The sequence below is a fragment of the Castor canadensis genome, chromosome 15 (genome assembly GCF_047511655.1).
Source record: "Castor canadensis chromosome 15, mCasCan1.hap1v2, whole genome shotgun sequence".
Classification (NCBI taxonomy): Eukaryota; Metazoa; Chordata; class Mammalia; order Rodentia; family Castoridae; genus Castor; species Castor canadensis.
The window spans coordinates 61,679,472-61,701,581 of record NC_133400.1 but is presented as its reverse complement, the minus strand read 5'-3'; the positions used below and the strand labels follow the sequence as shown (position 1 = coordinate 61,701,581).

Sequence of the window (22,110 nt, the reverse complement as noted above, 5' to 3'; positions counted from 1 at the left end):
CAGGAATGGTATAAATGGCATAAAAACTAGCACATCATTTTTATATAGCCATTTGGTCCTAGTACCATCAGCGGGGGATATTTGGGACCATCTTTCAATTTCATTTTAGTCACGTATGGATTTAATCTGGTTTTCAGCCTCTTTAGGATTATTTCATTATTTTCCCCCAGAAAATATATCTTGACTTACTTAAAGTTGCTGGGTTGTTTGGATTTTATTTTTGGTATTTAAACGATTGTTAATTTCTAGTTTGATCAATACTGATTGTAGTTACACAGTTTGTTAACTTTATGTGCAGTTTTTTATAGATGTTTGTGTTTGATCAGTTTTTATAAATGTAACATACCTATATAAAAATAATACTTTGCTAAGAGTAATAAAGAGGTGAATTTGATCAAAGTGTAGAATATATATGTATGGAAATACTCTAAGGAAACCCCTTTGTACAACTGATAGGTACTAACTAAAAACATTCTCAAGAAAAAAGGAAAAATTTTTGTTATATTTACACATGACCTTTACAAGTATGTATACAAAATTAAAACAACCAAAATGAGTGTTGCAGAAAAAAGATAATCATCAAAATTAATTATAATAACTAAGTTTTTATTATGGAGAAGGCATTAGCCAAACACCTCCTTGCATTGTCCCTTTAATAATTATGAAACCCTATTATGTACTAATATTAACTCTTTCAAATATTAGGAAAACCAAAGCTCAAAAACTTGCATGTAGAAACTAAACCTGACTTTTCATAAGTTTGTGTGTGTGTGTGTTTGTGCGTGTTCTGTGTTCACCAAAGAATTCGAGTATGTCTCTCTTACTGATGCATGGGATGGTTCCTTTTATCTTTGTCTTGGGTAATAGCACTGTGCTTGCAACACAGGGGATTCCAGTATATTGAAAGTCAATGGAAACTATTAAAGGGTTGGCTTGTAATCCTTTATATCTCTTCATATAAGATAATTCAGTACATTTGTATGGCCATTGCACTTTAACTCATGATATTATGAAGTTGTGATCCTGTTCATTTCCCTCTTTAGTAATCTTTGCTGCTGAAGAGTACTGACACTTTTCTCCTATAACTTGATGTCCTCAAGTCTTTAATAATTAAGAAATGATTTGTCGTTTTATAACAATAGCCTCCTTGAGAACTGAGACTTTTAAGGATTATAGCCAGTGTGATTTGATGTAACAATAAATTATTCTTACTAATCAATAATATCTACAAATTTGATCTTAGTGTTAATTTTTTAAAGTCTAGGAAGAGCAATGAAGTATAAAAGCAACAATAAGTGATAGGAAAGGAGAAAGGTAGTGAGTAGCCAGATGATTGTCATAGTGATGCAGTGGACAAAAGCCATGACATTGGTGGCATTTAGGGACATTGATGGAAGAGCACTGATGGAGGGATGTTGCTCTATACAGAGATTTTGTTTCTAGGGGAAGCAAACACAGTCACTTAAGAATAAGAACTACTTGTTGGCCTCCAATTACTAGAGTAAAGACAAATTAACCAGTATGAGTCATGATGCTGGGGCTCATTTTGATAAAATAGTGAAGTGATACCATCTCTAGAATGTAGTATTATAATTCAGGAAGTCATGCAAAATCTGGTAGATTTTTTAAAGGCAATAAAATGAAAAGATTTGTCGTAATTTTCTCAGCTTCCCAAAACATTCACTTCCCAGAAATTACTCACTGCCTGAGCATGCAGGATGGATGAGGCTTCATTAAAGCATATTGAAGGAAAAAGTTAAGCTTCCTGCTGGAGGAATGAATCAGTGTTACTCATCCTTATGAGGTGGACACTTAATTCTGTGGGCTTGACAGATTCTTAGAAGGTAGAGTTGACTTCAAGGTGTCTAAGTCAGGGAGAGCTTGTGAGCCTGACAAGTTACAAGGCCTAGTGTTCAATTTCCTGCATTTGCTTCTGAGCTACAGGTAAACCCATCAGTTGTGATTAGTGGTTATGGCATATGGAAACACAATTTTCATTTGAGTATTGCCTTTTGGAAGGAAAACATGTATAATGAAGAAAAAATCACCACAGTTAAAATGAGAAAATGAGATACAAAATGACTTTTTATTGTCCAAAATAAAAATGTTGCTAATCAGAAATATTTGTAAAGCAAAACTATTAAAATGAAGAACTTGAAATCAATAAAATTATTTTTGAATCCAGGCATGGAAATGCATCCAAAACTAAGGAGGAAAGATACATAGTTGATGTTCCTAATATTGCCTAGAATATTGCAGTTGTGATAATTGCATTGTTTTAAAATACTTTCGTTAGCTGTCTCTGTTTTACTTTGGTTGCCATAAACATCCAGATAGTGGACCTTTCTGGGGCTTTCATTCCCCTTCAGGACCTCTCATGTGCTGTCTAAAAGACTTCCTTTAACATTTTTTGCAATGCACGTCTGCTGGTGATGAATTCTTTATTTCTCTGCATGTCTTTTAAAACTATTTATTTCCATGAAACAATCTTCTTTGCTAAATGATATTTTTACTGGGTCTAGAATACTACCCAGTATTTTTTCAAATATTTCAAAGATGTCACCTGGACTGGGGATGTAGCTTAGTGGTAGAGCTCTTGTCCAGCATGCACAATGTCCTGGGTTCAATTCCCAACACCACACCTACAGAAAAGGTTGCTATATTATCTGGAGAATTACCTTGTTTCTGGTGAAAAGTATGCTGTTATATTTGATCTTTGTTCTTTTATATGCAATGTGGAGGTTTTTTTCTCTTTCAGTGATCTAAAGATTTTCCCACAGGTTTGAAGTAACTTGGTTTTATTTTTTATTTCTTGTGTTTGGGTACTTGAATTTCTTGAACATTAAATTAGGGTTTGCATTTTTCATCAAATTTGTACTGTTTTCTGTGATATTTTTTGAAATATTTTCATCATCTCCCCTTTCCTCAGAGATGTCAATTATATGTAGATTAGGCCATTTAATGTTGTCCCACAGCTCACTAATGTCCTGTTCATAATTTTTTAGTATTTTTCTCTTCACACTTTATCTTGGATAGTTTATATTGGCCAAGCCCCCAGTCCTTTTTCTTTTTTCTGTTTTTCATTTTCAGATAGGGTCTCATGCTAATTTTTTGCCTGGGGTGACCTCAACCTGCTATCTGCCTATCTCTACCTCCTGAGTAGCTGAGATTACAGGTATACACCTCCATGCCTGACTTTATATATTTCATATATCATGTTCAGTATTTTTTCTATATGTTTTGAACATTTAGAATGTGGTTATAGTGGTCACATTTCATTTCCTGTCTACTATCTGTGTAATTTCACGGTTTGCTTTTCTCCAGTTCTGTCATTGCGTGATTTAAGGGCTTGGTTCTACTGCTTTATTGTGTTTTCTTCCTTATGAGTAGTGTTTCCTGCTTGCTTTGCATGCTGGTGCTTTTTGATTGACCACCAGTCATTGTGAGTTTTCCACTGGTTGATGCTGAGCATTTTTATATTTGTGTAGATAATATTCTTGAGCATTCTTTTGGTCACACAGTTAATTTACTGGAAGCATTTTTGACCCCTCAGAGGCCTGCTTTTAAGCTTTGTTAGTAGAGACAATAGCATTAATCTTGGATTATTTTTGCACTGTTGAGGCAGTGTCCATCTGGCAACTCTTCTCAATGCCTTAGGAATCATGAGGAGTTCCCACTCACTGGTGAGAGTAGGAACTATTCCTGGTTTGTGTGAGCTTCAAGGATTGTTCCCTGAATGCAGGATGTGTTAGTCTGTTTTCTCTTGCTGTAGCAAAATACTTACAAAGAAAACAGGTTTATTTAGCTCAGAATTTCAGAGGCTGAAAATCCAAGACTGGCAGTGCCGTGTTTTTTGCCTCTGGTGAAAGTTCCCTTGGCCGAGTTCCTACAGGGCGGATGTGCAGACTGGCTGACTGTGCCGGGGGGCTGCAGTCCACATCAGCCACTCCCTCCAAGCCAGTGCCCTTTTCAGGATTGGGATTAACCTGTTCCAAGGATGATGCCTCTAGTGACCTACTTAGCTCCCACCAGTCCCACCCTTTGAAGGGCTCCACCACCACGCAATACCACTACACCAGCACATGAGCCCTGGGAGAAAGTCATGTCTCACCCAAACTCAGGACTTTCTCAGCTCAGAACTGCTGACATTTGGGGCTGGATAATTGCTTTCTGGGTGGATGGGGAAAGAGTGTTGTGTGTGTTATCAGGTATTTAGGAGCATCCCTGACCTCTGTGCAGTAGATGGCAGTGGTATCCCCCAAATTGTGACAGAATTGTGACCCCAAAATGCCTCTGAACATTACCAATGGGCCCTAGGGACTAAAATTATCCTCTATTAAAACCACTGCTCTTTAGATTGGATGTAATGATGCACACCTATAATCCTAGCTACTTGGGAGGCAGAGATTGGAAGAATCTTGGTTCGAGGCCAGCCCTGGCAAAAATGTTAAACCCCAATCTCAACAAATGTGCATGATGGTGCACACCTGCAATCCCAGCTATGTGAGAGGTGAAGGTGGAAGGATCAAGGTCCAAGACAGGCCCTAACAAAAAGCACAAGACCCTGTCTGAACAACAGCCTAAAGCAAAAAAGGGCTTTGGGCATGGCTCAAATGGTAAAGTGCCTGCCTAGTAAGTGCAAGGTCCTAGTTCAGATCCCAGTCCTGGAGAAAACACACACACACACACACACACACACACACACACACACACAAACCACTGCTCTCATCCTTCTTGGTAGTGTTTTGTTTTGTTTTTTTTTTGATTGGCACATAACTGTACATATTCACAGGGTACAGTAAAATATTTCATACATATATGTGCAATGTGAAGTGTTCAAATTGGAATAATTCACGTCAGTCACCTCTTAACATGTTACTATTTCTTTGTGTTAGGAAGGCAAACTCATGTCCCTTAGTGATTTCTAAATACACAATAATTTACTATAGCCACCCTACCTATGAATTCTGTAGAGCACTGAAACTTAATCCTTCTATCCAACAGTATTTTCATTCCATCAACCAGCTCCCCTCCAGCCTTTGGCATTTGTTCTTCTGCTCTCTCCTTCTGTGAGATCTGTTCTTTGGTGTACGACTTCATTTCCTTTGGATGTATACCCACTAGAGGAATTGCTGGAGCATTGCAGGAGTGCCATTTTTAGAATTTTGAGGAACCTCTATACTGTTTTCCATAATGGCTATTAATAATTTATAGTCCTATCAACAATGTTAAGACTTTAGTATTTATTATTTTAAAATCTTTGATGATAGCCATTCTACCAGATACAATTTTGATGTGCATTTTCCCATGATTATCATTTCTCATATACTTGGTTGCTATTTGTATGTCTTCTTTTGAGAAATGTCTATTCAGATTATTTTCCTAATTTTATCAGATTATATGGATTTGCTCTTAAATATATATATATATATATATATATGTATGTATGTATATATACCAGTGTATTCTGAATATTAATCCCTCTGGTAGGTTTTTCTTACACATACCATGAGTAAGGACTTTGGCTCAGGACCCAAGGGGATTCTCCTATAGCTCTCTAGAGTATCATGTCTGCACAGCTCTCTCCTGTCCCATAGACTTCCCTGAAAACTTTACTTCCTTGATCTCTCCAGTTTCCCAGCTCTATTTTTTTTTTTAATTCAAAGAGATCACAGGGTCCTGCCTGGATTCCTTCTCCCCCAGCATAACCTGCAAGCCCTCTGTGCTGTATGTAAGCTAAGTCCTGCACAGAACTCCCATCATTTGTCTCCTTTCTCAGTATCACTGCCTTTCCTTGACTGACATCCATCATCTTCAAACACTAATGTGTCAGTAGCCAGTTTTAAAAGTTTTCTCTAGTGGGTCCCTGTAATTTCATCTTGTCCCTCATTCTTATTCTTGAATGATATTTTTGCTGGAGACAATTGGGACTAGTACTTACCTTTTTCAAAACATTTGAAAAGAATTTTAACTAGTTTCCAGTTCCTGTTGCTGCTGCCGAGAGGTCAGCTGTCTTTCTTTTTTGAGTCCTTTTCTCTTTGAATATTTTTAAGATCTTCTCTTTGCCTTTGGCATACTACAGTTTCACTATGATGTATCTAAGTATGGATTTATTTTTTCTGTTTCTTAAATTGAGCTTCTTGAATCTTCCGAGTCTGCTTCTCATTAATTCTCAAAAAGTTTCAACCATTATCTCTTCAAATATGTTATCTTTTAAAAAAAATTTTATTATTCATTTATTCACATGTGCATACATTGTTTGGGTCATTTCTCTCCCCTCCCCTCACTTCCTCCCCCCCACCCTCTTCTCCCCACTCACTTCCAGGCAGAACATGTTCTGCCCTTATCTCTAATTTTGTTGAAGAGAAGACATAAACATAATAAGGAAGACAAAGCATTTTTGCTACTTGAGTAAAGGATAGATATACAGAAAGATTTCCTAGCATTGCTTTCATGTACAAATGTGTTACAACCCAAGTTGATTCATCTCTAACTGATCTGTACACTGGTTCCTGATCCCCTTCTCATGTTAACCTCTGTCACTTTAAGGTTTCTGTATTAGTTCCTCTGGAGTGGGGACATCAGCACTTTCATGTTTTGGGTTTTCTACCTATTCCCATATCTCCCATATGTGCTATGTTGTCTTGATGCTATTCATTCTTTCCTCTTGAAACAAACTTTTGTTGGATAAAAAAAAACTATAAAAGAAAAATACACTAACTGTACTTGTTAAAATTAGGATCACTTGATTAAAAAACAGTTAATAAAAGTGAAAAGACAGGCTATATAGAATGAGCTAATATGTTTGTAGCAAATGTAACTGACAATGACTTATATTCAGTATATTATAAAGAACTCTTACAAATCAGTAAGAAAGAAATGGGTACAATAGAAAATTTACAAGAATCTCACAGAGTTACCTTTGAAAGCATATATACAAATGCCAAATGAATGAAAATGGTTTTCTTTCTTGTTGTTTTTTTTGACACAGGGTCTTGCTATGTTGCCCAGTCTGTCCTCAAACTCCTAATCCTCTTGCCTTTGCCTCCTGAGTTCTGGGATTACAGGTGTGTACTACCACACTTAGCTTTAAAAGGTTTTAAATTTCATGAATTGTAAGAAAATTGAGAATTTTAACCACAGAAGATACCACTGTGCACACAAAATGACCAAGTTTAAACTAATAGTGTAACACCTGGGGATATGATGCAAGTAGAATATGATGCTATAATTGAAAAATTGTCTCTTTTTACTACTGTCCAATATTCTTACGATAATGACCTAGACATTCCATTCTTAATTATACTTAGGCAAAATTTATACATATACATATAATTTTTTATGAGTATGCATCAAAAGACTTATAGCAGCATTATTTGCAATAGTCAAGAACTAAAACAACCTAAATGTCCCTCAAAGACATCATGGGAGTGGATAAAGAAGCTGAAATATTCATGTACTGGAAAACTATGCAACAATGAAAGTAAATCATTACTGCCATCAGTCACACATGTGTGAATCTGACTGTTTCAGTGAAAAAATGAATTTACCCTTGATCTCTACTTCTGTAATTTTCAAATAGATGCAAGAGTATCAGCTTTGAAAGTATAAACAAAGTAAAGCCTAGGAAAAGGAATTATGGGGCTCGCTCATTTTGTGTTACAGCATAGTCATTTTGAAAATTTATTAGCCTATGTACATTGTGACTTAAACTTTTCTGTATAAACTTTTCCTTCCATATGCATGGGTTCTATACCTGCATATTCAATCAGCCTCTGATCAAAAGTATTTGAAAAAAAATTGTGTCTGTTCTGAATATGTTCATTCATTAAGTGGTACCAAAAACACCAGGGAGACCCACTTTTATATTGGATGATTTGGCTAGGCCTCTTTGAGAAAAAATTATGTAAGACAAATGAAGAAGAAAGGGTAAAAGATTGAAAAGGTCTCTAAGACTAAGGACATGCTAGAGTTTGATCAGTCTTCATCCCAAGATCTATGGGCAGCCATATAAGGGTTATTAGCAGGCCAGTTATATGATTCAGGTTATCAAATAATTACTCTGTCTACACTGTGAATCATCGATTTGAAAGTGAACCAAAGATGAATGAAGCTGCACCATATCAAAGGTATTGCAATGCTCCAGGAAAAAAAATAATGGTACAGTTAGATCACTAGGGGTCTGCCACTTGTTATGTAAACAGTGTCTGTCCCAGTCACTCAGCCTGACATTGTAGCATGGCAGTAACCATAGACAATACATATAGATAATACATAAGCGAACAAGTATGAACACACACACACAGGAAATTAATGTGAGTCAACTCCCTGTATAGCTATCCTTATCTCAACCAGCAAAAACACTTGTTCCTTCCTATTATTGCTTATACTCTCTCTTCAACAAAATTAGAGATAAGGGCAAAATAGTTTCTGCTGGGTATTGAGGGGGTGGGAGGAGAGGGAGTGGGCGGAGTGGGTGGTAAGTGAGGGGGTGGGGGCAGGGGGGAGAAATGACCCAAGCCTTGAATGCACATATGAATAATAAAACAATAAAAAAAAAAAGGTATTTGAAGTCAAAAAAAAAAAAAGCAGGTGGTGTGGTTTGCTAATCTGATTTAGAGGAGGAAAATGGAAGTGCATTTTAGAACTGTTTGGAAATAAACTTAACAGAATATGGATTGAATGTTAAGAGTGTAGATGAGAGGAGAGGTTTAAAAGATGACTTATTTTTTTAAAAAAAAATTTGTATTATGGCATGTTTGTTATATGGGGCAAGGGGGAGATTCATAGTGACAATTCTGATTAGACTTGTATTGTACATTAGTTGTATCACCCCCATCAACTCTCCCCCTCAACCTCCTCCCAGCCTCACTTAAAGCAATTGCAAGAGGGTTTCTTTGTTCCATTTCATATAGGTATATGAAGTCCATCAACCATATACCCTCACGTTAATCGCTTTCATTTACCCTCCCCCCTCCCACTAGTATACCCATCCACACACACACACATTGTACCAGTTTTACAGTCCTGTCTTTCGTTATTAACATTTAAGTTGATGTTCAAAGGAATTTCTCAATATATGCCCACTGTGGGTATACTTTACTTTGGTCCATTCAACCTCTTCCATTACTCTTCCTTACCCCTTTTCCTCCCACCCCCCCATTTTGCAACAACTTTCAATACACATCCTTATATCCTCTACCTTCACATCTTATGTTTTACGGTATTACTGGTACTCTATCATTCTCTTTTCCTTTCCCTCTTTCCCCAAGTTCCATAGAATAGCTCTACTATTACAATCATGTTCTACATCTGAGTTTGTGTATTATCATGCTTGGTTTTGAATATATGCTTATCTTTTGAATCTATCTTCTATATGAGACCTTTGAGTTTCTGATCGTGGCTTACTTCACTTAACATTATGTCCTCCAATTGCATCCACTTACCTTCAAACCGTATGTCATTATTCCTTATGGCTGAGTAAAACTCCATTGCATATATATACACCACATTTAACATGATTTCTTGGCTTCTGGTGTTGGTTTGGGAACAAGTTAGTTGAACATCTTAAAAGATGCAAGACATGCAAGATTCCATGTCAATATATCAATGTCACTCACATCTATAAATACTTTAGTACTTTTACACACACCCATTACACAAAAATTAAAGTGGGAAAACAAAAGAATCAATGGCATTGATCAGTTCTATTTTCTGCTGGTATGAGAAAAATATTAATATTTAAAAATACAAAAATACATAACTATATCTGTATTCTCAGGCTATCATCAATAGCCTTATTTTCTCCACCTAAGTGTGTCTGTCACCCCCCCACACCTTTGTTCCCAACTGCCCCCCTTATTGCGGTAACTCAGAGCATACAAACATTAGAGGAATTGTGTATTGATTCTTCTTGTACACCACTGGCATGGAAGGTGGAGGTGCAACTAAGTAAAGCTGCCCAAAGGACTGGCAGAGTGGCTCAAGTAGTGTAAAGCTGCCCATGGTTCAGAAGGACTGTTTCCCACCCAGTTTGCAGAGGAACCTTTTCAATTAGTCACTGTATTATCATTAGTATGTGAAAATGTGATAACATGATTTTGATTTTACTTATACTTTGATATGTTTGGGGTTTCACATTTGGTTAATGGTTTTACCAATTTTTGAATTTTGTAGGCTTTGCTTTCTGTACATGATACTGTGGCTCAAAAGAATTATGATCCTGTACTGCCTCCTATGCCTGATGATATTGATGATGAAGAAGACTCTGTAAAAATAATCCGTCTGGTCAAGAATAGAGAACCATTGGTGAGATTGCTGTCCATTTTATGTTCAGATATGAATAAATATTCTGGTGAGGCCAACTTGAATGCATGTGTACCATTTATTCCTATTTTTAAAATATGCTTCCTCTGTGTCTTCAGACTTTTAATGTAGATGGAACATTCATGTCAAAAGAACAAAAACATTTCACATGAAGCCAAATAAAATAACAGGCATTCTGTTAGTTATTAATTGCAATAATTTCAAAAATATGACCTATTGACATTTATAAGAGAAAATGTAACATGCACCAACTATGACTGATTGGAGAGTAAATGGTGCAAATTAAAAATTGCTTTGACTATTCTGAAGTTTATTATTTTAAAATAATAAAGAGATAGTTATTCAGCTCTCTGATATTTCAAAATGTAAATGTAGCCATTTTTTTTAGCACCAGAATTTATTTGAACTATGTCCAGGGGTCTATGGTAGGTGGGATGACACACCGCTTGCTACCAAAGGTGTCCTGCCCTACTCCTGAGAACCTGTGAATATGTTACTGTATATGGCAGGACTTTTCCTGATTTAGTGAAGGATCTCCAGGTGGAGAGGTTGTTCTGGATTATCCAGTTGGCCCCATGTAATCAGAGGGCTCTTGGAGAAGTAAACAAGGAAGGCAGTAGGGTCAGAGTCAGAAAAGGAAATGTGATTGTGGAAGTACAGGTTGGAGTGATGGATATGGTGATGAGCCAAGGAATGCAGAAGGCTAGCAAGGACTGGATTTTCCTCTCGAGTCTTCAGAAGGTTTGCAGCCCTTCTGTATTCTTGCGTTTAGCCCTGTAAGACCCATTTGACTTTCTGACCTCCAGGACTGTAAGGTTATAAATTGGTATTGTTTTAAATCACTGAATTTATGGTGATTTGTTACAGCAGCAATAGCAAACTAACATGGGGAAATCCGTATTTTCATCAAACTACCTTAAAAATAATTAAAATACATAGTCTAGCAGTTGATTTTAAATGTGTCGTGTCTGATTTGTCCTAATTAAAACACCTTTGTGTTCTTAAAGCAAATAGTGGTTGATAATACAACATTTACCAGCACCATGTCAAGTACTTTACATATATTTAATCCTTACAGTTGGTGTACTTTTTTTCTATTTTGTAGTCTGGAAAACTGATATTCATAGAACTGAAGCAGCTTACTCAAAATATCACAGATAGTGAGTGATAAAACTAGCATCTAAACTTATGTCTTTCCAGCTGTTTTTTCCTACACTTTATTGTATCTTTATACCATTTTCTTTTTGATAGTTTTTATTTTCTCATTCTTATTAGCATATAATACTTGTACAGGAGGGCGTACTTTGTGACATTTACATATATGCTTGCAATATATCTAAATTAGATTCACCCACTCCATCATTCTCCTCCCATCCCCCTTCCATCCCTTCTTAGAACAACTTCAACAGATTTCATTGTTCCATTTTCATACAAAATACAAAGTATATCCACTGTATTTGCCCTCCTTCACCCTCTTCATTAAGAGTACCTTAAATATATTGATAAATGCATTGGATTCTCTTACCCAGAAAAATATACAAATGAAATTGCATATTGTTGAAAGAGATTTTACTGAGTCTTTGAAGCTTATCCATGAACATACTAGGCCTCCCTGTATTCTTGGTTGATTATTTAATCTTATAAAAACATGCTTTTCATCCACAGTTATAACTCTGAAATGGCAACCTAAGTACCTCCTGATTTTTTTTTTTTTTTATGGAAACATACATAGTAAGTCAGAATTGATGGTGTTCACTGTTGGATGTAGGGGAAGCTATCTCAGGGCCCACCAAATAAAGTGACTAATTCTTAAGATACTGTTTGTCTGTCAATAAGAAATGTTTTTTGTTGATTTCACAAATTCAACCTCTTGGAAAGGTCGTAGAAATACTTACACTAATGATGAATGAGTCCAGTAATTCATTAGTAATAACAGCTTCGATCAGTCATAGTTTTCCCAGGGGCAGTAGTTTTTGGTGAGCTGTCATTTAGAGGAGTCATCAGCAACATTTATATTCCTTACTTCCTGGCTAGCCCTTCAGATGTCTCAAGAGTTTTATTTGGGCTCACTATAACATCCTTTAACTATAAAAAGAAATTAAAGGAAGAGTATAAAATAATCCACAATTGTGTTGCCAGTTTGTTACTGAGTATAAGCTAAGAAGGATTAACAACCAAAATAAGTAGGCTTTTAACCCTTAGAAGTTTGTGTTCTTTACACATTCCACAAGTGATTTCCTACCCATGGCATTAAAAAAAATCTAGGTACTAGACTATTTCTTTTCCATACCTTTGTCCTGATCTTTAAATTTGCATATCTGTGTGTCTATTCAGTATCTCCATTTGGATGCCTGATAGAAATCTTAGCTATCATATGTTAAAAATACACTGCCTGTATTTGTCCCTAAATCTTTCCCACCTATAGTCTTCCCCCTTTCAGTTGATGACAGTTCTGTCCTTGCAGTTACCCAGCCAACAAACTCAATCATTAATTCTTCTCTTTCTTCTCATAGCTAGTCTATGGGGAAATCCTTCTGGCTCTACCAGTAATGTGTCCAGAGCACCTGATGTCACAAGGCACCATCATCTCTTCTTGGAATTGTTGCAGTAGCCCCCTATTAATCTCACTGCTTTAGCCTTCACCTCTGTTCACTCTGAGCACAGTAGATCCTTCTAGTTTGTGTCATGGCCCTGGGTGTTCTCCCTTTTTCCTCAAGTAAAACCCAGCTCCTCACAGTGGTCTACACTACTGCACAATCTAGTTCCCTGCTTTCTTCTGATTTTTGTCTCCTGCCGCTTCTCTTCTTTTACTTTGCTCCAGCCATACTCTTTGCTGTTCCTTCAGCATCCCACTCACAAGCCCCCCCACAACACCTTTGCACCTGCTGTTTCTTATTTTCTTTCCCTTGGCTCATACCCTCATCTCTTTCCAGACTTTCTTAAGTAACATCTTCTCAGTGAGACTTGTGTCTTCACATTGTCTTCTCTCCACCTGCCCTAGCAGCCTAACCTCTCTTATTCTGCCCTGCCCCCCTACCTCTGCAGTGCTTACTACCTTCTAACATAGTATATAATACATTTAGTTATTTCATTTCTTATTTATTGTCCATCTCACCTCTTAGATTGTACTTCCATGAGTAGGCAGAAATTTTTGTTCTGTTCACCAGTGTATTTATTATAAGCCCTTAAAAGAGTGTCTGGCACATAGTGAATTCTCAATTTATTGACTTCATTGGCAACACATTTGTTAATTTCATTGAATCTGTGAATAAGTCAGGGGGAGTAGCATTAAGCACAGCACATTGGGCTCTGCACTGGAAAGCAGCAGCATCATAGCTCAGAGAAATGGATGTTCCAGTTCTGTAATTCTGTGTTCCAAACCATCCCCAAATACTGTGGCTAAAATGGTAATATATGATTGTCTCTCACAAGTTTTGGGGGATGATTGGCTTAGCTGGGAGACTCCCATTCAGAATCCCTTAGTGCACAGTCAGATAGTGGCTGAGGCCAGGATCATCAGAGGCCTCTGTCATTCACACAACTGATGCTGGACTGAAAACTGGAAAGCTGGGCGCTGGTGAAGCCTCTTTTTCTCCTTGTGGCATCTCTCCTTGACTAGGTTAGGCTTCCTCGCAGCATGGCAGTAGTCATCATTTCTTACATGGCAGCTTGGTTCCCATAGAACAAGTGTTTTAAGAGGTCCACCGTGTAGCTTCATAGCCTTAGAACCCTTCAATGCCCACTTGACATTGAAATATGAGCTCCACATAAATGCAGGGAAAGTACCTTAGAGAAATACTCCTGCAAAGGACTTATAGATGAAAAGCATTCATAAACAAAAAAGTTCAAGGAAAAAAAATGTAAGCAATGCTGAGTCATAATTAAGATCATCTGTCAGATTGCCTGAGGTGAGTCCCGACTCCACCTCATTGCAGTTATCTGATCTTAGGCATTCAATTTCTCATCTATAAAGTGGATAAGTAAAGTTGGATTACTAGACTCTTCTGCCATTTGGCATACTTTCATGGAAAGTTTGAGACACATTAAGGAATGAAAGTTGATATAATCAAACTGATTAGTTATATCAGCAACTTTATAACTCCGGTCATGCAGCTGTAAGTTATTTATTTAAATAAAAGCAGAAAATAGCAGTAATTGATGGGTATAGTTTATGACCATGGAGAAATGCTCATTCAAGTCTTCGACTTGAGTACATGCATAGATGATGAGAAAAAATGCCACAGAAACATCTTATTAGTTAAGAGTTTGAGTTTTACCTTTCGGGTTTTTTTTTTTTTTTTTTTTTTTGCAATACTAGAGATTGAACTCAGGCCCTCATACTTCCTAGGCAGACAAGTACTGTACCACTTGAGCCACCTCATAGTCTTTTTTCTTTTTTAGTTTGTTTTTTAGATAGGATCTAACTTGGTACTAACTGTCCAAGTTGGCCTCTAACCATGATCCTCCTACCTCTACCTCTTGAGTAGCTGGAATTATAGAGTGCACCATCATGCCTAGCCCTACCATTATTAGGTACATATCTGATAGCTATTGTATATAAATTATTCCTATTACAAGTGGATTAATACTGTTATTTACTCTTTAATGATATACGTGTGCTTACTAACAAACTTTAGAAAAATCCCACTTCTTTAGGATGACTTCTGCCACCACTTAAAGTACATGTTTTTAGCAATACCAGTTTCTTGGAGAAAAGTCATGAAAAAGCTTTCAAAATAACTATTTGTGCCTATTATTCTTACAAAGCAACACTCAGTTAATTTGCCTTTGCCTATCTGTAAGTGACTAATGTTTGGACTCTTCTTGAGATTATTTCCCAATTTTATGTGAAAACATAAGTTCGTTTTGTACTAAATACAACTGAGTTCATTAAAATCATGTAGTAACATATCCTTCTTCCATTCATTTACTTTAGCAACAAGTACATTTTAATTTCTGGGTTTTAATTTTTTCTTTTTCTTTATTACTATTGCCAGGTTCTTTTACTGTGGTGGCTTAGTATAACAGAAAGATCATTGAACTGAAACCAAATCACCTGGATTTTAGCTCTCATTTATTGTATAATCTTTTGCCTATTCACATAACCATCACTATTTCCACAGTCTTGAAGTCATTAAAGATTTCAGGAACTTTTGTGCAGAACCCGAGTTTTCTGTCCATCATGAGTACTTTTGTAAAATATTTGGCATGGTGTCTGTTCTGCCTGCCTCATAGCTGTTCTTTTCACATTTTCCAGATGAATGTCCTTATTTCCACATCCCCTTTTCGACAACCCAGTGCACTCATCTGCCCAAAAATGCCTTTTTTTCTTTTGAAAGGGAGCAACCATTAAAAAGGATGAACACACTGGGGCAATCATTGTGGCTCGAATCATGAGAGGAGGAGCTGCAGATAGAAGTGGTAAGTCGGGCAAGTTGTGCCAGGTTTTGTGAGCAACCATTCCAATATATAGTTAAAAGGAGAACAAGCTTTTGATGTAATATAGAAAAACAAGTAATAAAGTATTTTTCTCTGTGTTGATCTACAGAAACCTATAGAAAGGAATGAAAGATAAATCTTACTCTTTATTCTCAGTGTACATGGCTTCCAAAGTAGTTTTAAGACCTGTTTCAATGGCATGCAGCTTTTAACATGTCTAAAATTTATAAGGTATCAGTAATATGCATTTCTTGACAATGACAAGATACTGCTATGTTTTGCTAGCATTATTATGTTGTTTTTTCGTTTTGTTTTGTGTTTTGCAGTACTGGGGCTTGAACTCAGGATCTACACCTTGAGCCCACGCCACCACCCCTTGTTTTCTTTTTGTGATGCGTTTTTTCAAGACAGGGTCTCATGAACTATTTGCTTGGGCTGGTTTCAAACAGCGATCCTACTGATCTCTGCTTCCTGAGTAGCTAGGATTGCAGGCGTGAGCCACTAGTGCTAACACTAGTTGTTACAGGCCCAGAATCTGAAGTCTAGGAAGGTTCCAGGTCTCCTTATCAATCCTTAAGTCTGATAAGGAAAATAACGATGCTTTAATTGTGGAAATGGTGCCTTTTTGTGTGTTACACTGCTGATTTCCCAAACTTATATTCCTCAGGTCTTATTCACGTTGGGGATGAACTTAGGGAAGTGAATGGGATACCTGTGGAGGATAAGAAGCCTGAGGAAATAATACAGATTTTGGTAAGCTATAAACTTAAAAATTTCTTTAAAATTGCAAAGAAAATAAAATTGAATCACTGTATTTCCAGCTCTTCAGATTTGGTTTGAAATGTAAAGGATTTGAATTTAGCAGTCTAGAATTCAAATTCTGGCTCCCATGGCTCAGGGCCTAGTCCCAGTTTTTCACTGTGAAATACTTTAGTCAGATGTGCCCTGTGGTTTTCATTCACAGAATAAAAATAAGGAGAGGAACTACCTTACTAATGTGTCTTGAGGATTAAATGAGATGATGCAGGTAGAGTTTGAGGACAGGACTCACCCTGTCCAAAGTGGGTACTAATGATGGCATCTCACTCACTGTTGTTGATAGCATTTATCTTTCTCTTCTCCTTGACAGACCCATACAGCAGGCTATGAGTTCTTGGCATATAATCATACTAATTTAGGTGTGTTATGAAATCCAAAACTTGAATGAAGTTGTTTTAGGCTAAGCAATGTTAATTCTTAAGTTCATTTGTAAGGACAAACTGGAGATTCAGACCTTTTATGTCTGAAAATGTAAATCAATAGCATGAAAGAGAGACTTGAGTGTCTCAAAACACTTAAGATAGCTTTGTGGCATTGGAGAGGAGAGGGAGGGGTGGTAGAGCTTCTTCAGTGCTTACTTAGAATGATAGGAATAAGAAGTTCTGGTGGGCTATTGCATAGTAGGGTGACTATAGAGAATAATGATGTACTGCTTATTTCATAAAGCTAGACGAAATTTGAAGAGACTATAAAGAAATGATAAATGTTTGAGGAGATACATGTTTATCCTGGTTTAAATACTGTACAATGTAGACATATTGAAATACTGTAAGGTCCCTCTAAATATGTACAGTTTCTGTATTTTTTTGTATCAGTTCAGAAAGTAAATTTTACTTTAAAAGAGGGTATTTATAGGATCTCTTGGACATGATAGTAGGCTATGTGACAAAACGTCCAAGGAAATTGCTGTCCTAAAGAGTCATGTGTCTCATTCATTCATCTCCCCAGTCACCCCCTACTTACACAGTGAGCCCCCACTCTTCATCATACCCCATTAGTGAGCCTCTGCCAACTCCTTCTCTGTGCCAAAGAGGAAAAAAAGATGGGGCATTTTTAATCAGTGGGAAGGTGATGGAACCATTTCATAAATGTTATTGGATTAATTGATAATTCTGTTTAAGAAAACAAGAACAGTCCCCATTTTACACCACACACAAAATAAAATTCCCATTAAATTAAATATTTAAGGGTCAAGGATCACAAAAATTTATACAATAAAATATAATCTGCAGTTTTTATAATTACAGGGTATGGAAAGGCCTTTTTTTAAACCCTGTTTCAAATAGAAAAATAACATATTTATCCACTAGAAGTCAAAAGTTTCTGTGTAGAAGAAAAGATGCCATAAATGAGCTTAAAAGACAAGTGATATTATAGGAAAATATTTTCATTATAGTTGGTTTTTTAATATATTAAGATCATAAAAATCAAGAAGAAAAACAAAAATCAGTATTATTCATGTATAATTTGCAATAGAAAATGTGGTGTCTGAAAAATATTGGATTACTTGGTATTTAAAAGCTTTCTAATTCAAAGCAGTCCCTCTCTAAATTCCACTGACATTCTTTACAAAAATAGAGAAAATAATACTAAAATTAATTTAGAAGTACAAAAGATCCCAAATAGCCAAAGCAATCCTAAGCAAAAAGAACAATGCTAGAGTTAACACAATACCTGACATAAAAAAACAGATGCATAGACTAACTTAGTAAAACAGAACATCCAGAAATAAACCCACACAGCTACAGACATCTGATCTTCATTAAAGGTGCCAAAAACATATGTTGGCGAAAAGACAGCCTCTTCAACAAATGCGCTAGAAATACTAGATATTTACATGTAGAAGTCTGAGACTATATTTCTATCTCTCATCCTGTACAAAAATCAATTAAAAATGGATGAAAGAACTTAATGTTATATCTGAGACTTTGAAAACACTCGAAGATACAGGCAACAACTTTCTGATTAGAGGACTCTAGTCATTCAGGAAATATGAGCAAGAATTGACAAATTGAATCGCATTAAATTTAAAAGCTTATGTACATCAAAGGAAACAATTTCCAGAATGCACAGACCGCCTACAAAATGAAAGAAAACAGCAAATGATGCAGAATGGAAAAAGGAACCTTACCACTGTTGATGGGAATGCAAATTAGTATACCCACTATGAAATCAGTATTGAGATTCCTCAAAAAAGTAACAATAGAACTACCTTATGATCTTGCTATGATACTCCTGGACATATATGTGAAGGAATACAATGGAGATACCTCCACACCTGTGTTTATTGCAGCACTATTCATAGTAGCCAGGCTGTGGAATTAGCCTAGCTACCCATCAACCAATGAGTGAATAAAGAAAATATTATATATATACATGCAGTGGGATATTGTTCAGACATGAAGAAAAATGAAGTTATGTCATTTGCAGGAAAATGGGTGGAACTGGAGAGCATCATGTTAAGCAAAAGAAGCCAGACTGAGAAAGACAGATAGGATATTTTTCTCATGTGGAATCTCTCTCTATATATATCTACTAATATGATGCAGATGGAACAGAAACCTGTTTGGGTGGGAACCAGTAAGAGAGAAGAGGGGGAAAGGAAAAGTTGATGAGGGGTTGAATATGATCTGAATACATTATATACACACGTGAAAATGTCATAATGAAACCCATTAAATATAAAAAAAGAGGGGGCAGTGAGAGGGTGAATAAGAAAGAATAGTAGAAGGAGTTAGCATGATCAAAATACATTATATGCATGTATGGAAACACTATAATGAAACCTCTTTGTACAAGTAATATATGCTAACAAAAATCAAAATAATATCACTTGTAAGCTAAAATATAATCAAAGCTTCTTAATGCCTAGAGTTGGCCACGGTATGGGGAACTAGATTTGTTTATGAGCTTTTGATAATGGGATAAATTATTAGGACTTTTTGACATGGCCATTTGAAGCTATCAAGGTTTTAAATGTGCATGTGTTTGAGTGAAGAAATTCAATTTTTGGAAATTAACACTAAGGTAACAACTTGGCAAATATATAAGCAAAATTTTATAAATATTTGGAAACTTACCAAGAAGGATAGATTGTCCAAATAATCATTCATCCATATAATGGATTACTGGACAGCAGTCACAATGGGTGATAGACTAAATGACTTAATAACAGTAGCAATACTTACTAACATTAATTGATGCCTTAATAAATAACACTGTTCTAAGGGCTTTTCCTCCACTTGATACATACACACAACAATAACAAGGAAAATTGCTTTCTCTTTATGCAGTTTAGTATTAGGTGAATTCTTAAGATTTGTAAATTACTTTTATGATAAGCAAGAACAACAGTATTGCCATTTCAAAATAAATTAGTTCTTTATAAATTGTGTTATTTGTATAATTAAAACCCCATTTTATTTTAGTCTGTGTTGAGCTGGAACTACATTCTTTATGGCTTGCTAGAGCTGACTCTGACATTTCTCAACTGAGTGATCAAAAACTGTAGGCTGGTAAATTGAAATTGGTGGCAGCAGTTACACTGTGGGGATTGACAGACAGCACATGTTGGTGTCATCTCTCCCCCCTTAATGGAATCCTGGTTTTCCAGCTCACTTCTCATAGTGAGCCTCAGAGAGATGGCTTCTTCTTCTTGCCCTTTCCATCCCTGCATACTTCTTTCCTTCTCTATCCATTTGACTCACTTTCCTATTTCCTATTCCCGTTTCCTGCCTCCCACTCTCATCTCTTCATCTCTTTTAAATATGTGCCAGGTATTTAGTGCTTTTTATGGAGCTTACAATTTGCAGGAGTAACATATTAAGAAATAGTTGCACAAATAATTGTGGCTGTGATCAATGCTAAAAAGAGAGAGACAAGTTGAAAATATATTCAAAGAGAGACATGCCCTTGCTGAGATAGTCAGCAAAGGATTGGGGGAGGGGTGCTGTTGTTTATTTTTGCTAGAATAAACAGTCTTTTTCATCTTTTAATGAATCTATTATATTTGATATTTTCCTCTCTAACCAAAATGCAGCAGACATGAATGTTGTTTATTGTTTTTTCTGATGGGCATTGCCACTAAATGAATCCTGTATTTACAACTGTAATACTGACAGTATAGATCTTTTATGTAATAGACTCATCTTTGTGCCTTATCTATTCAAGTCATTTAACAATGTCTTTATTTAAGTCACTGTTCATATTTTGTGTTTCTATTTTGAAGTAAGTTGACATGGATGGTAATATATTCACTGACACCTTAAAAGTGCACAGGAAGTAAAAGTGGATTTAGTGGTTAATGGTTTTTAACTTATTTGAGAAATTTTAGAGTGTTCTTACATTACCAGATTTTCTACAGAAAATGGTTTTCTCAGTTTGTTGTAAGAGTAGTCATCTTCCAAGTAAGCTTGTAAATTCTTAGATGCATTTGGCTTGCTATCTGTTTTACCTTACTTGGCTTTGGCTCCCAGTTTTCTAATGACTTTTTCTTTCACCTGATACTAGGCTCAGTCTCAGGGAGCAATTACATTTAAAATTATTCCCAGCATCAAAGAGGAGACACCATCTAAAGAAGGCAAGGTAATTAAATTGCTTAAAAATGTTTTTGTGCATTGGGGAGAAGTAATGTTCTTATTTGATTTAATATGCATCCACTTTGTCACCACAAATATATCTTAAGATTCTATTTTTTAAAATTATTTCTAAAATCTAAGTTGCAAGAATGTAGGTCATTCCACATTTATTTTTTATATGTATTCTTCTTCAATGAAATCTTCCAGATGTTTATCAAAGCTCTTTTTGACTACGATCCGAAGGAGGATAAGGCAATTCCATGTAAGGAAGCTGGGCTTTCCTTCAAGAAGGGAGATATTCTTCAGATTATGAGCCAAGATGATGCAACGTGGTGGCAAGCAAAGCATGAAGGTGATGCCAACCCCAGAGCAGGCCTGATTCCCTCAAAGCACTTCCAGGAAAGGTGAGCTAGTGGCACAGATCACTGGCCTTTCTTCAACTGACCTTTTGTTCTCTGCAAAATTATCATTCCAGCATGGTTCTGATAAAATGAGCTTTAAAACCCTGCCTTAGAATTCATTATCCCTTGGGTTTAGATTTCTGTTTTGTCTAACTATGCGTGAAAAATGACCAAAAACAACACGATAGTACCAGCTCATCTTAAGCTTTTGTTGTGAAGTGAATGGAATTAGCACATTAATATTGGAATCCATGTTGGGGTGAAAGGTGAGGGAACAAAAAAGAATAGTCATTTCTGGAGAAGGGGAGATAACTTACAGAAATTTGAAAGTAGAGGATTTATTTCTTCATTTGAACAGATTACATTGTGTTCTTTTTCTCCACATGTTCAAGTTTTTTCTGAAGATTTTTAATATTTTGGTGTTGTGTTAACCTTGAACCTGAAAATTAATAGGCATATTGACCTTTTCTTCCCTCAGGAGATTGGCGCTGAGACGATCAGAAATACTAGTTCAGCCCCTGAAAGTTTCCAACAGGAAATCATGTAAG

At 36.2% G+C, this 22,110-nt stretch overlaps 1 protein-coding gene across 4 annotated transcripts in view; it reads left to right on the top strand.

Moving 5' to 3' along the window:
• Window positions 1-22,110, top strand: part of Mpp7 (MAGUK p55 scaffold protein 7) — a 230,102-nt gene that overhangs the window by 151,956 nt on the left and 56,036 nt on the right. For all 4 annotated transcript variants that reach the window (XM_020183282.2, XM_074056319.1, XM_074056318.1 and 1 more), the window contains 6 exons: window positions 10,177-10,308; window positions 15,666-15,747; window positions 16,433-16,518; window positions 21,094-21,168; window positions 21,369-21,565; window positions 22,041-22,105. In XM_020183282.2, the coding sequence (XP_020038871.1) occupies window positions 10,177-10,308; window positions 15,666-15,747; window positions 16,433-16,518; window positions 21,094-21,168; window positions 21,369-21,565; window positions 22,041-22,105 (637 nt within the window). The remainder of the gene's footprint in view (window positions 1-10,176; window positions 10,309-15,665; window positions 15,748-16,432; window positions 16,519-21,093; window positions 21,169-21,368; window positions 21,566-22,040; window positions 22,106-22,110) is intronic.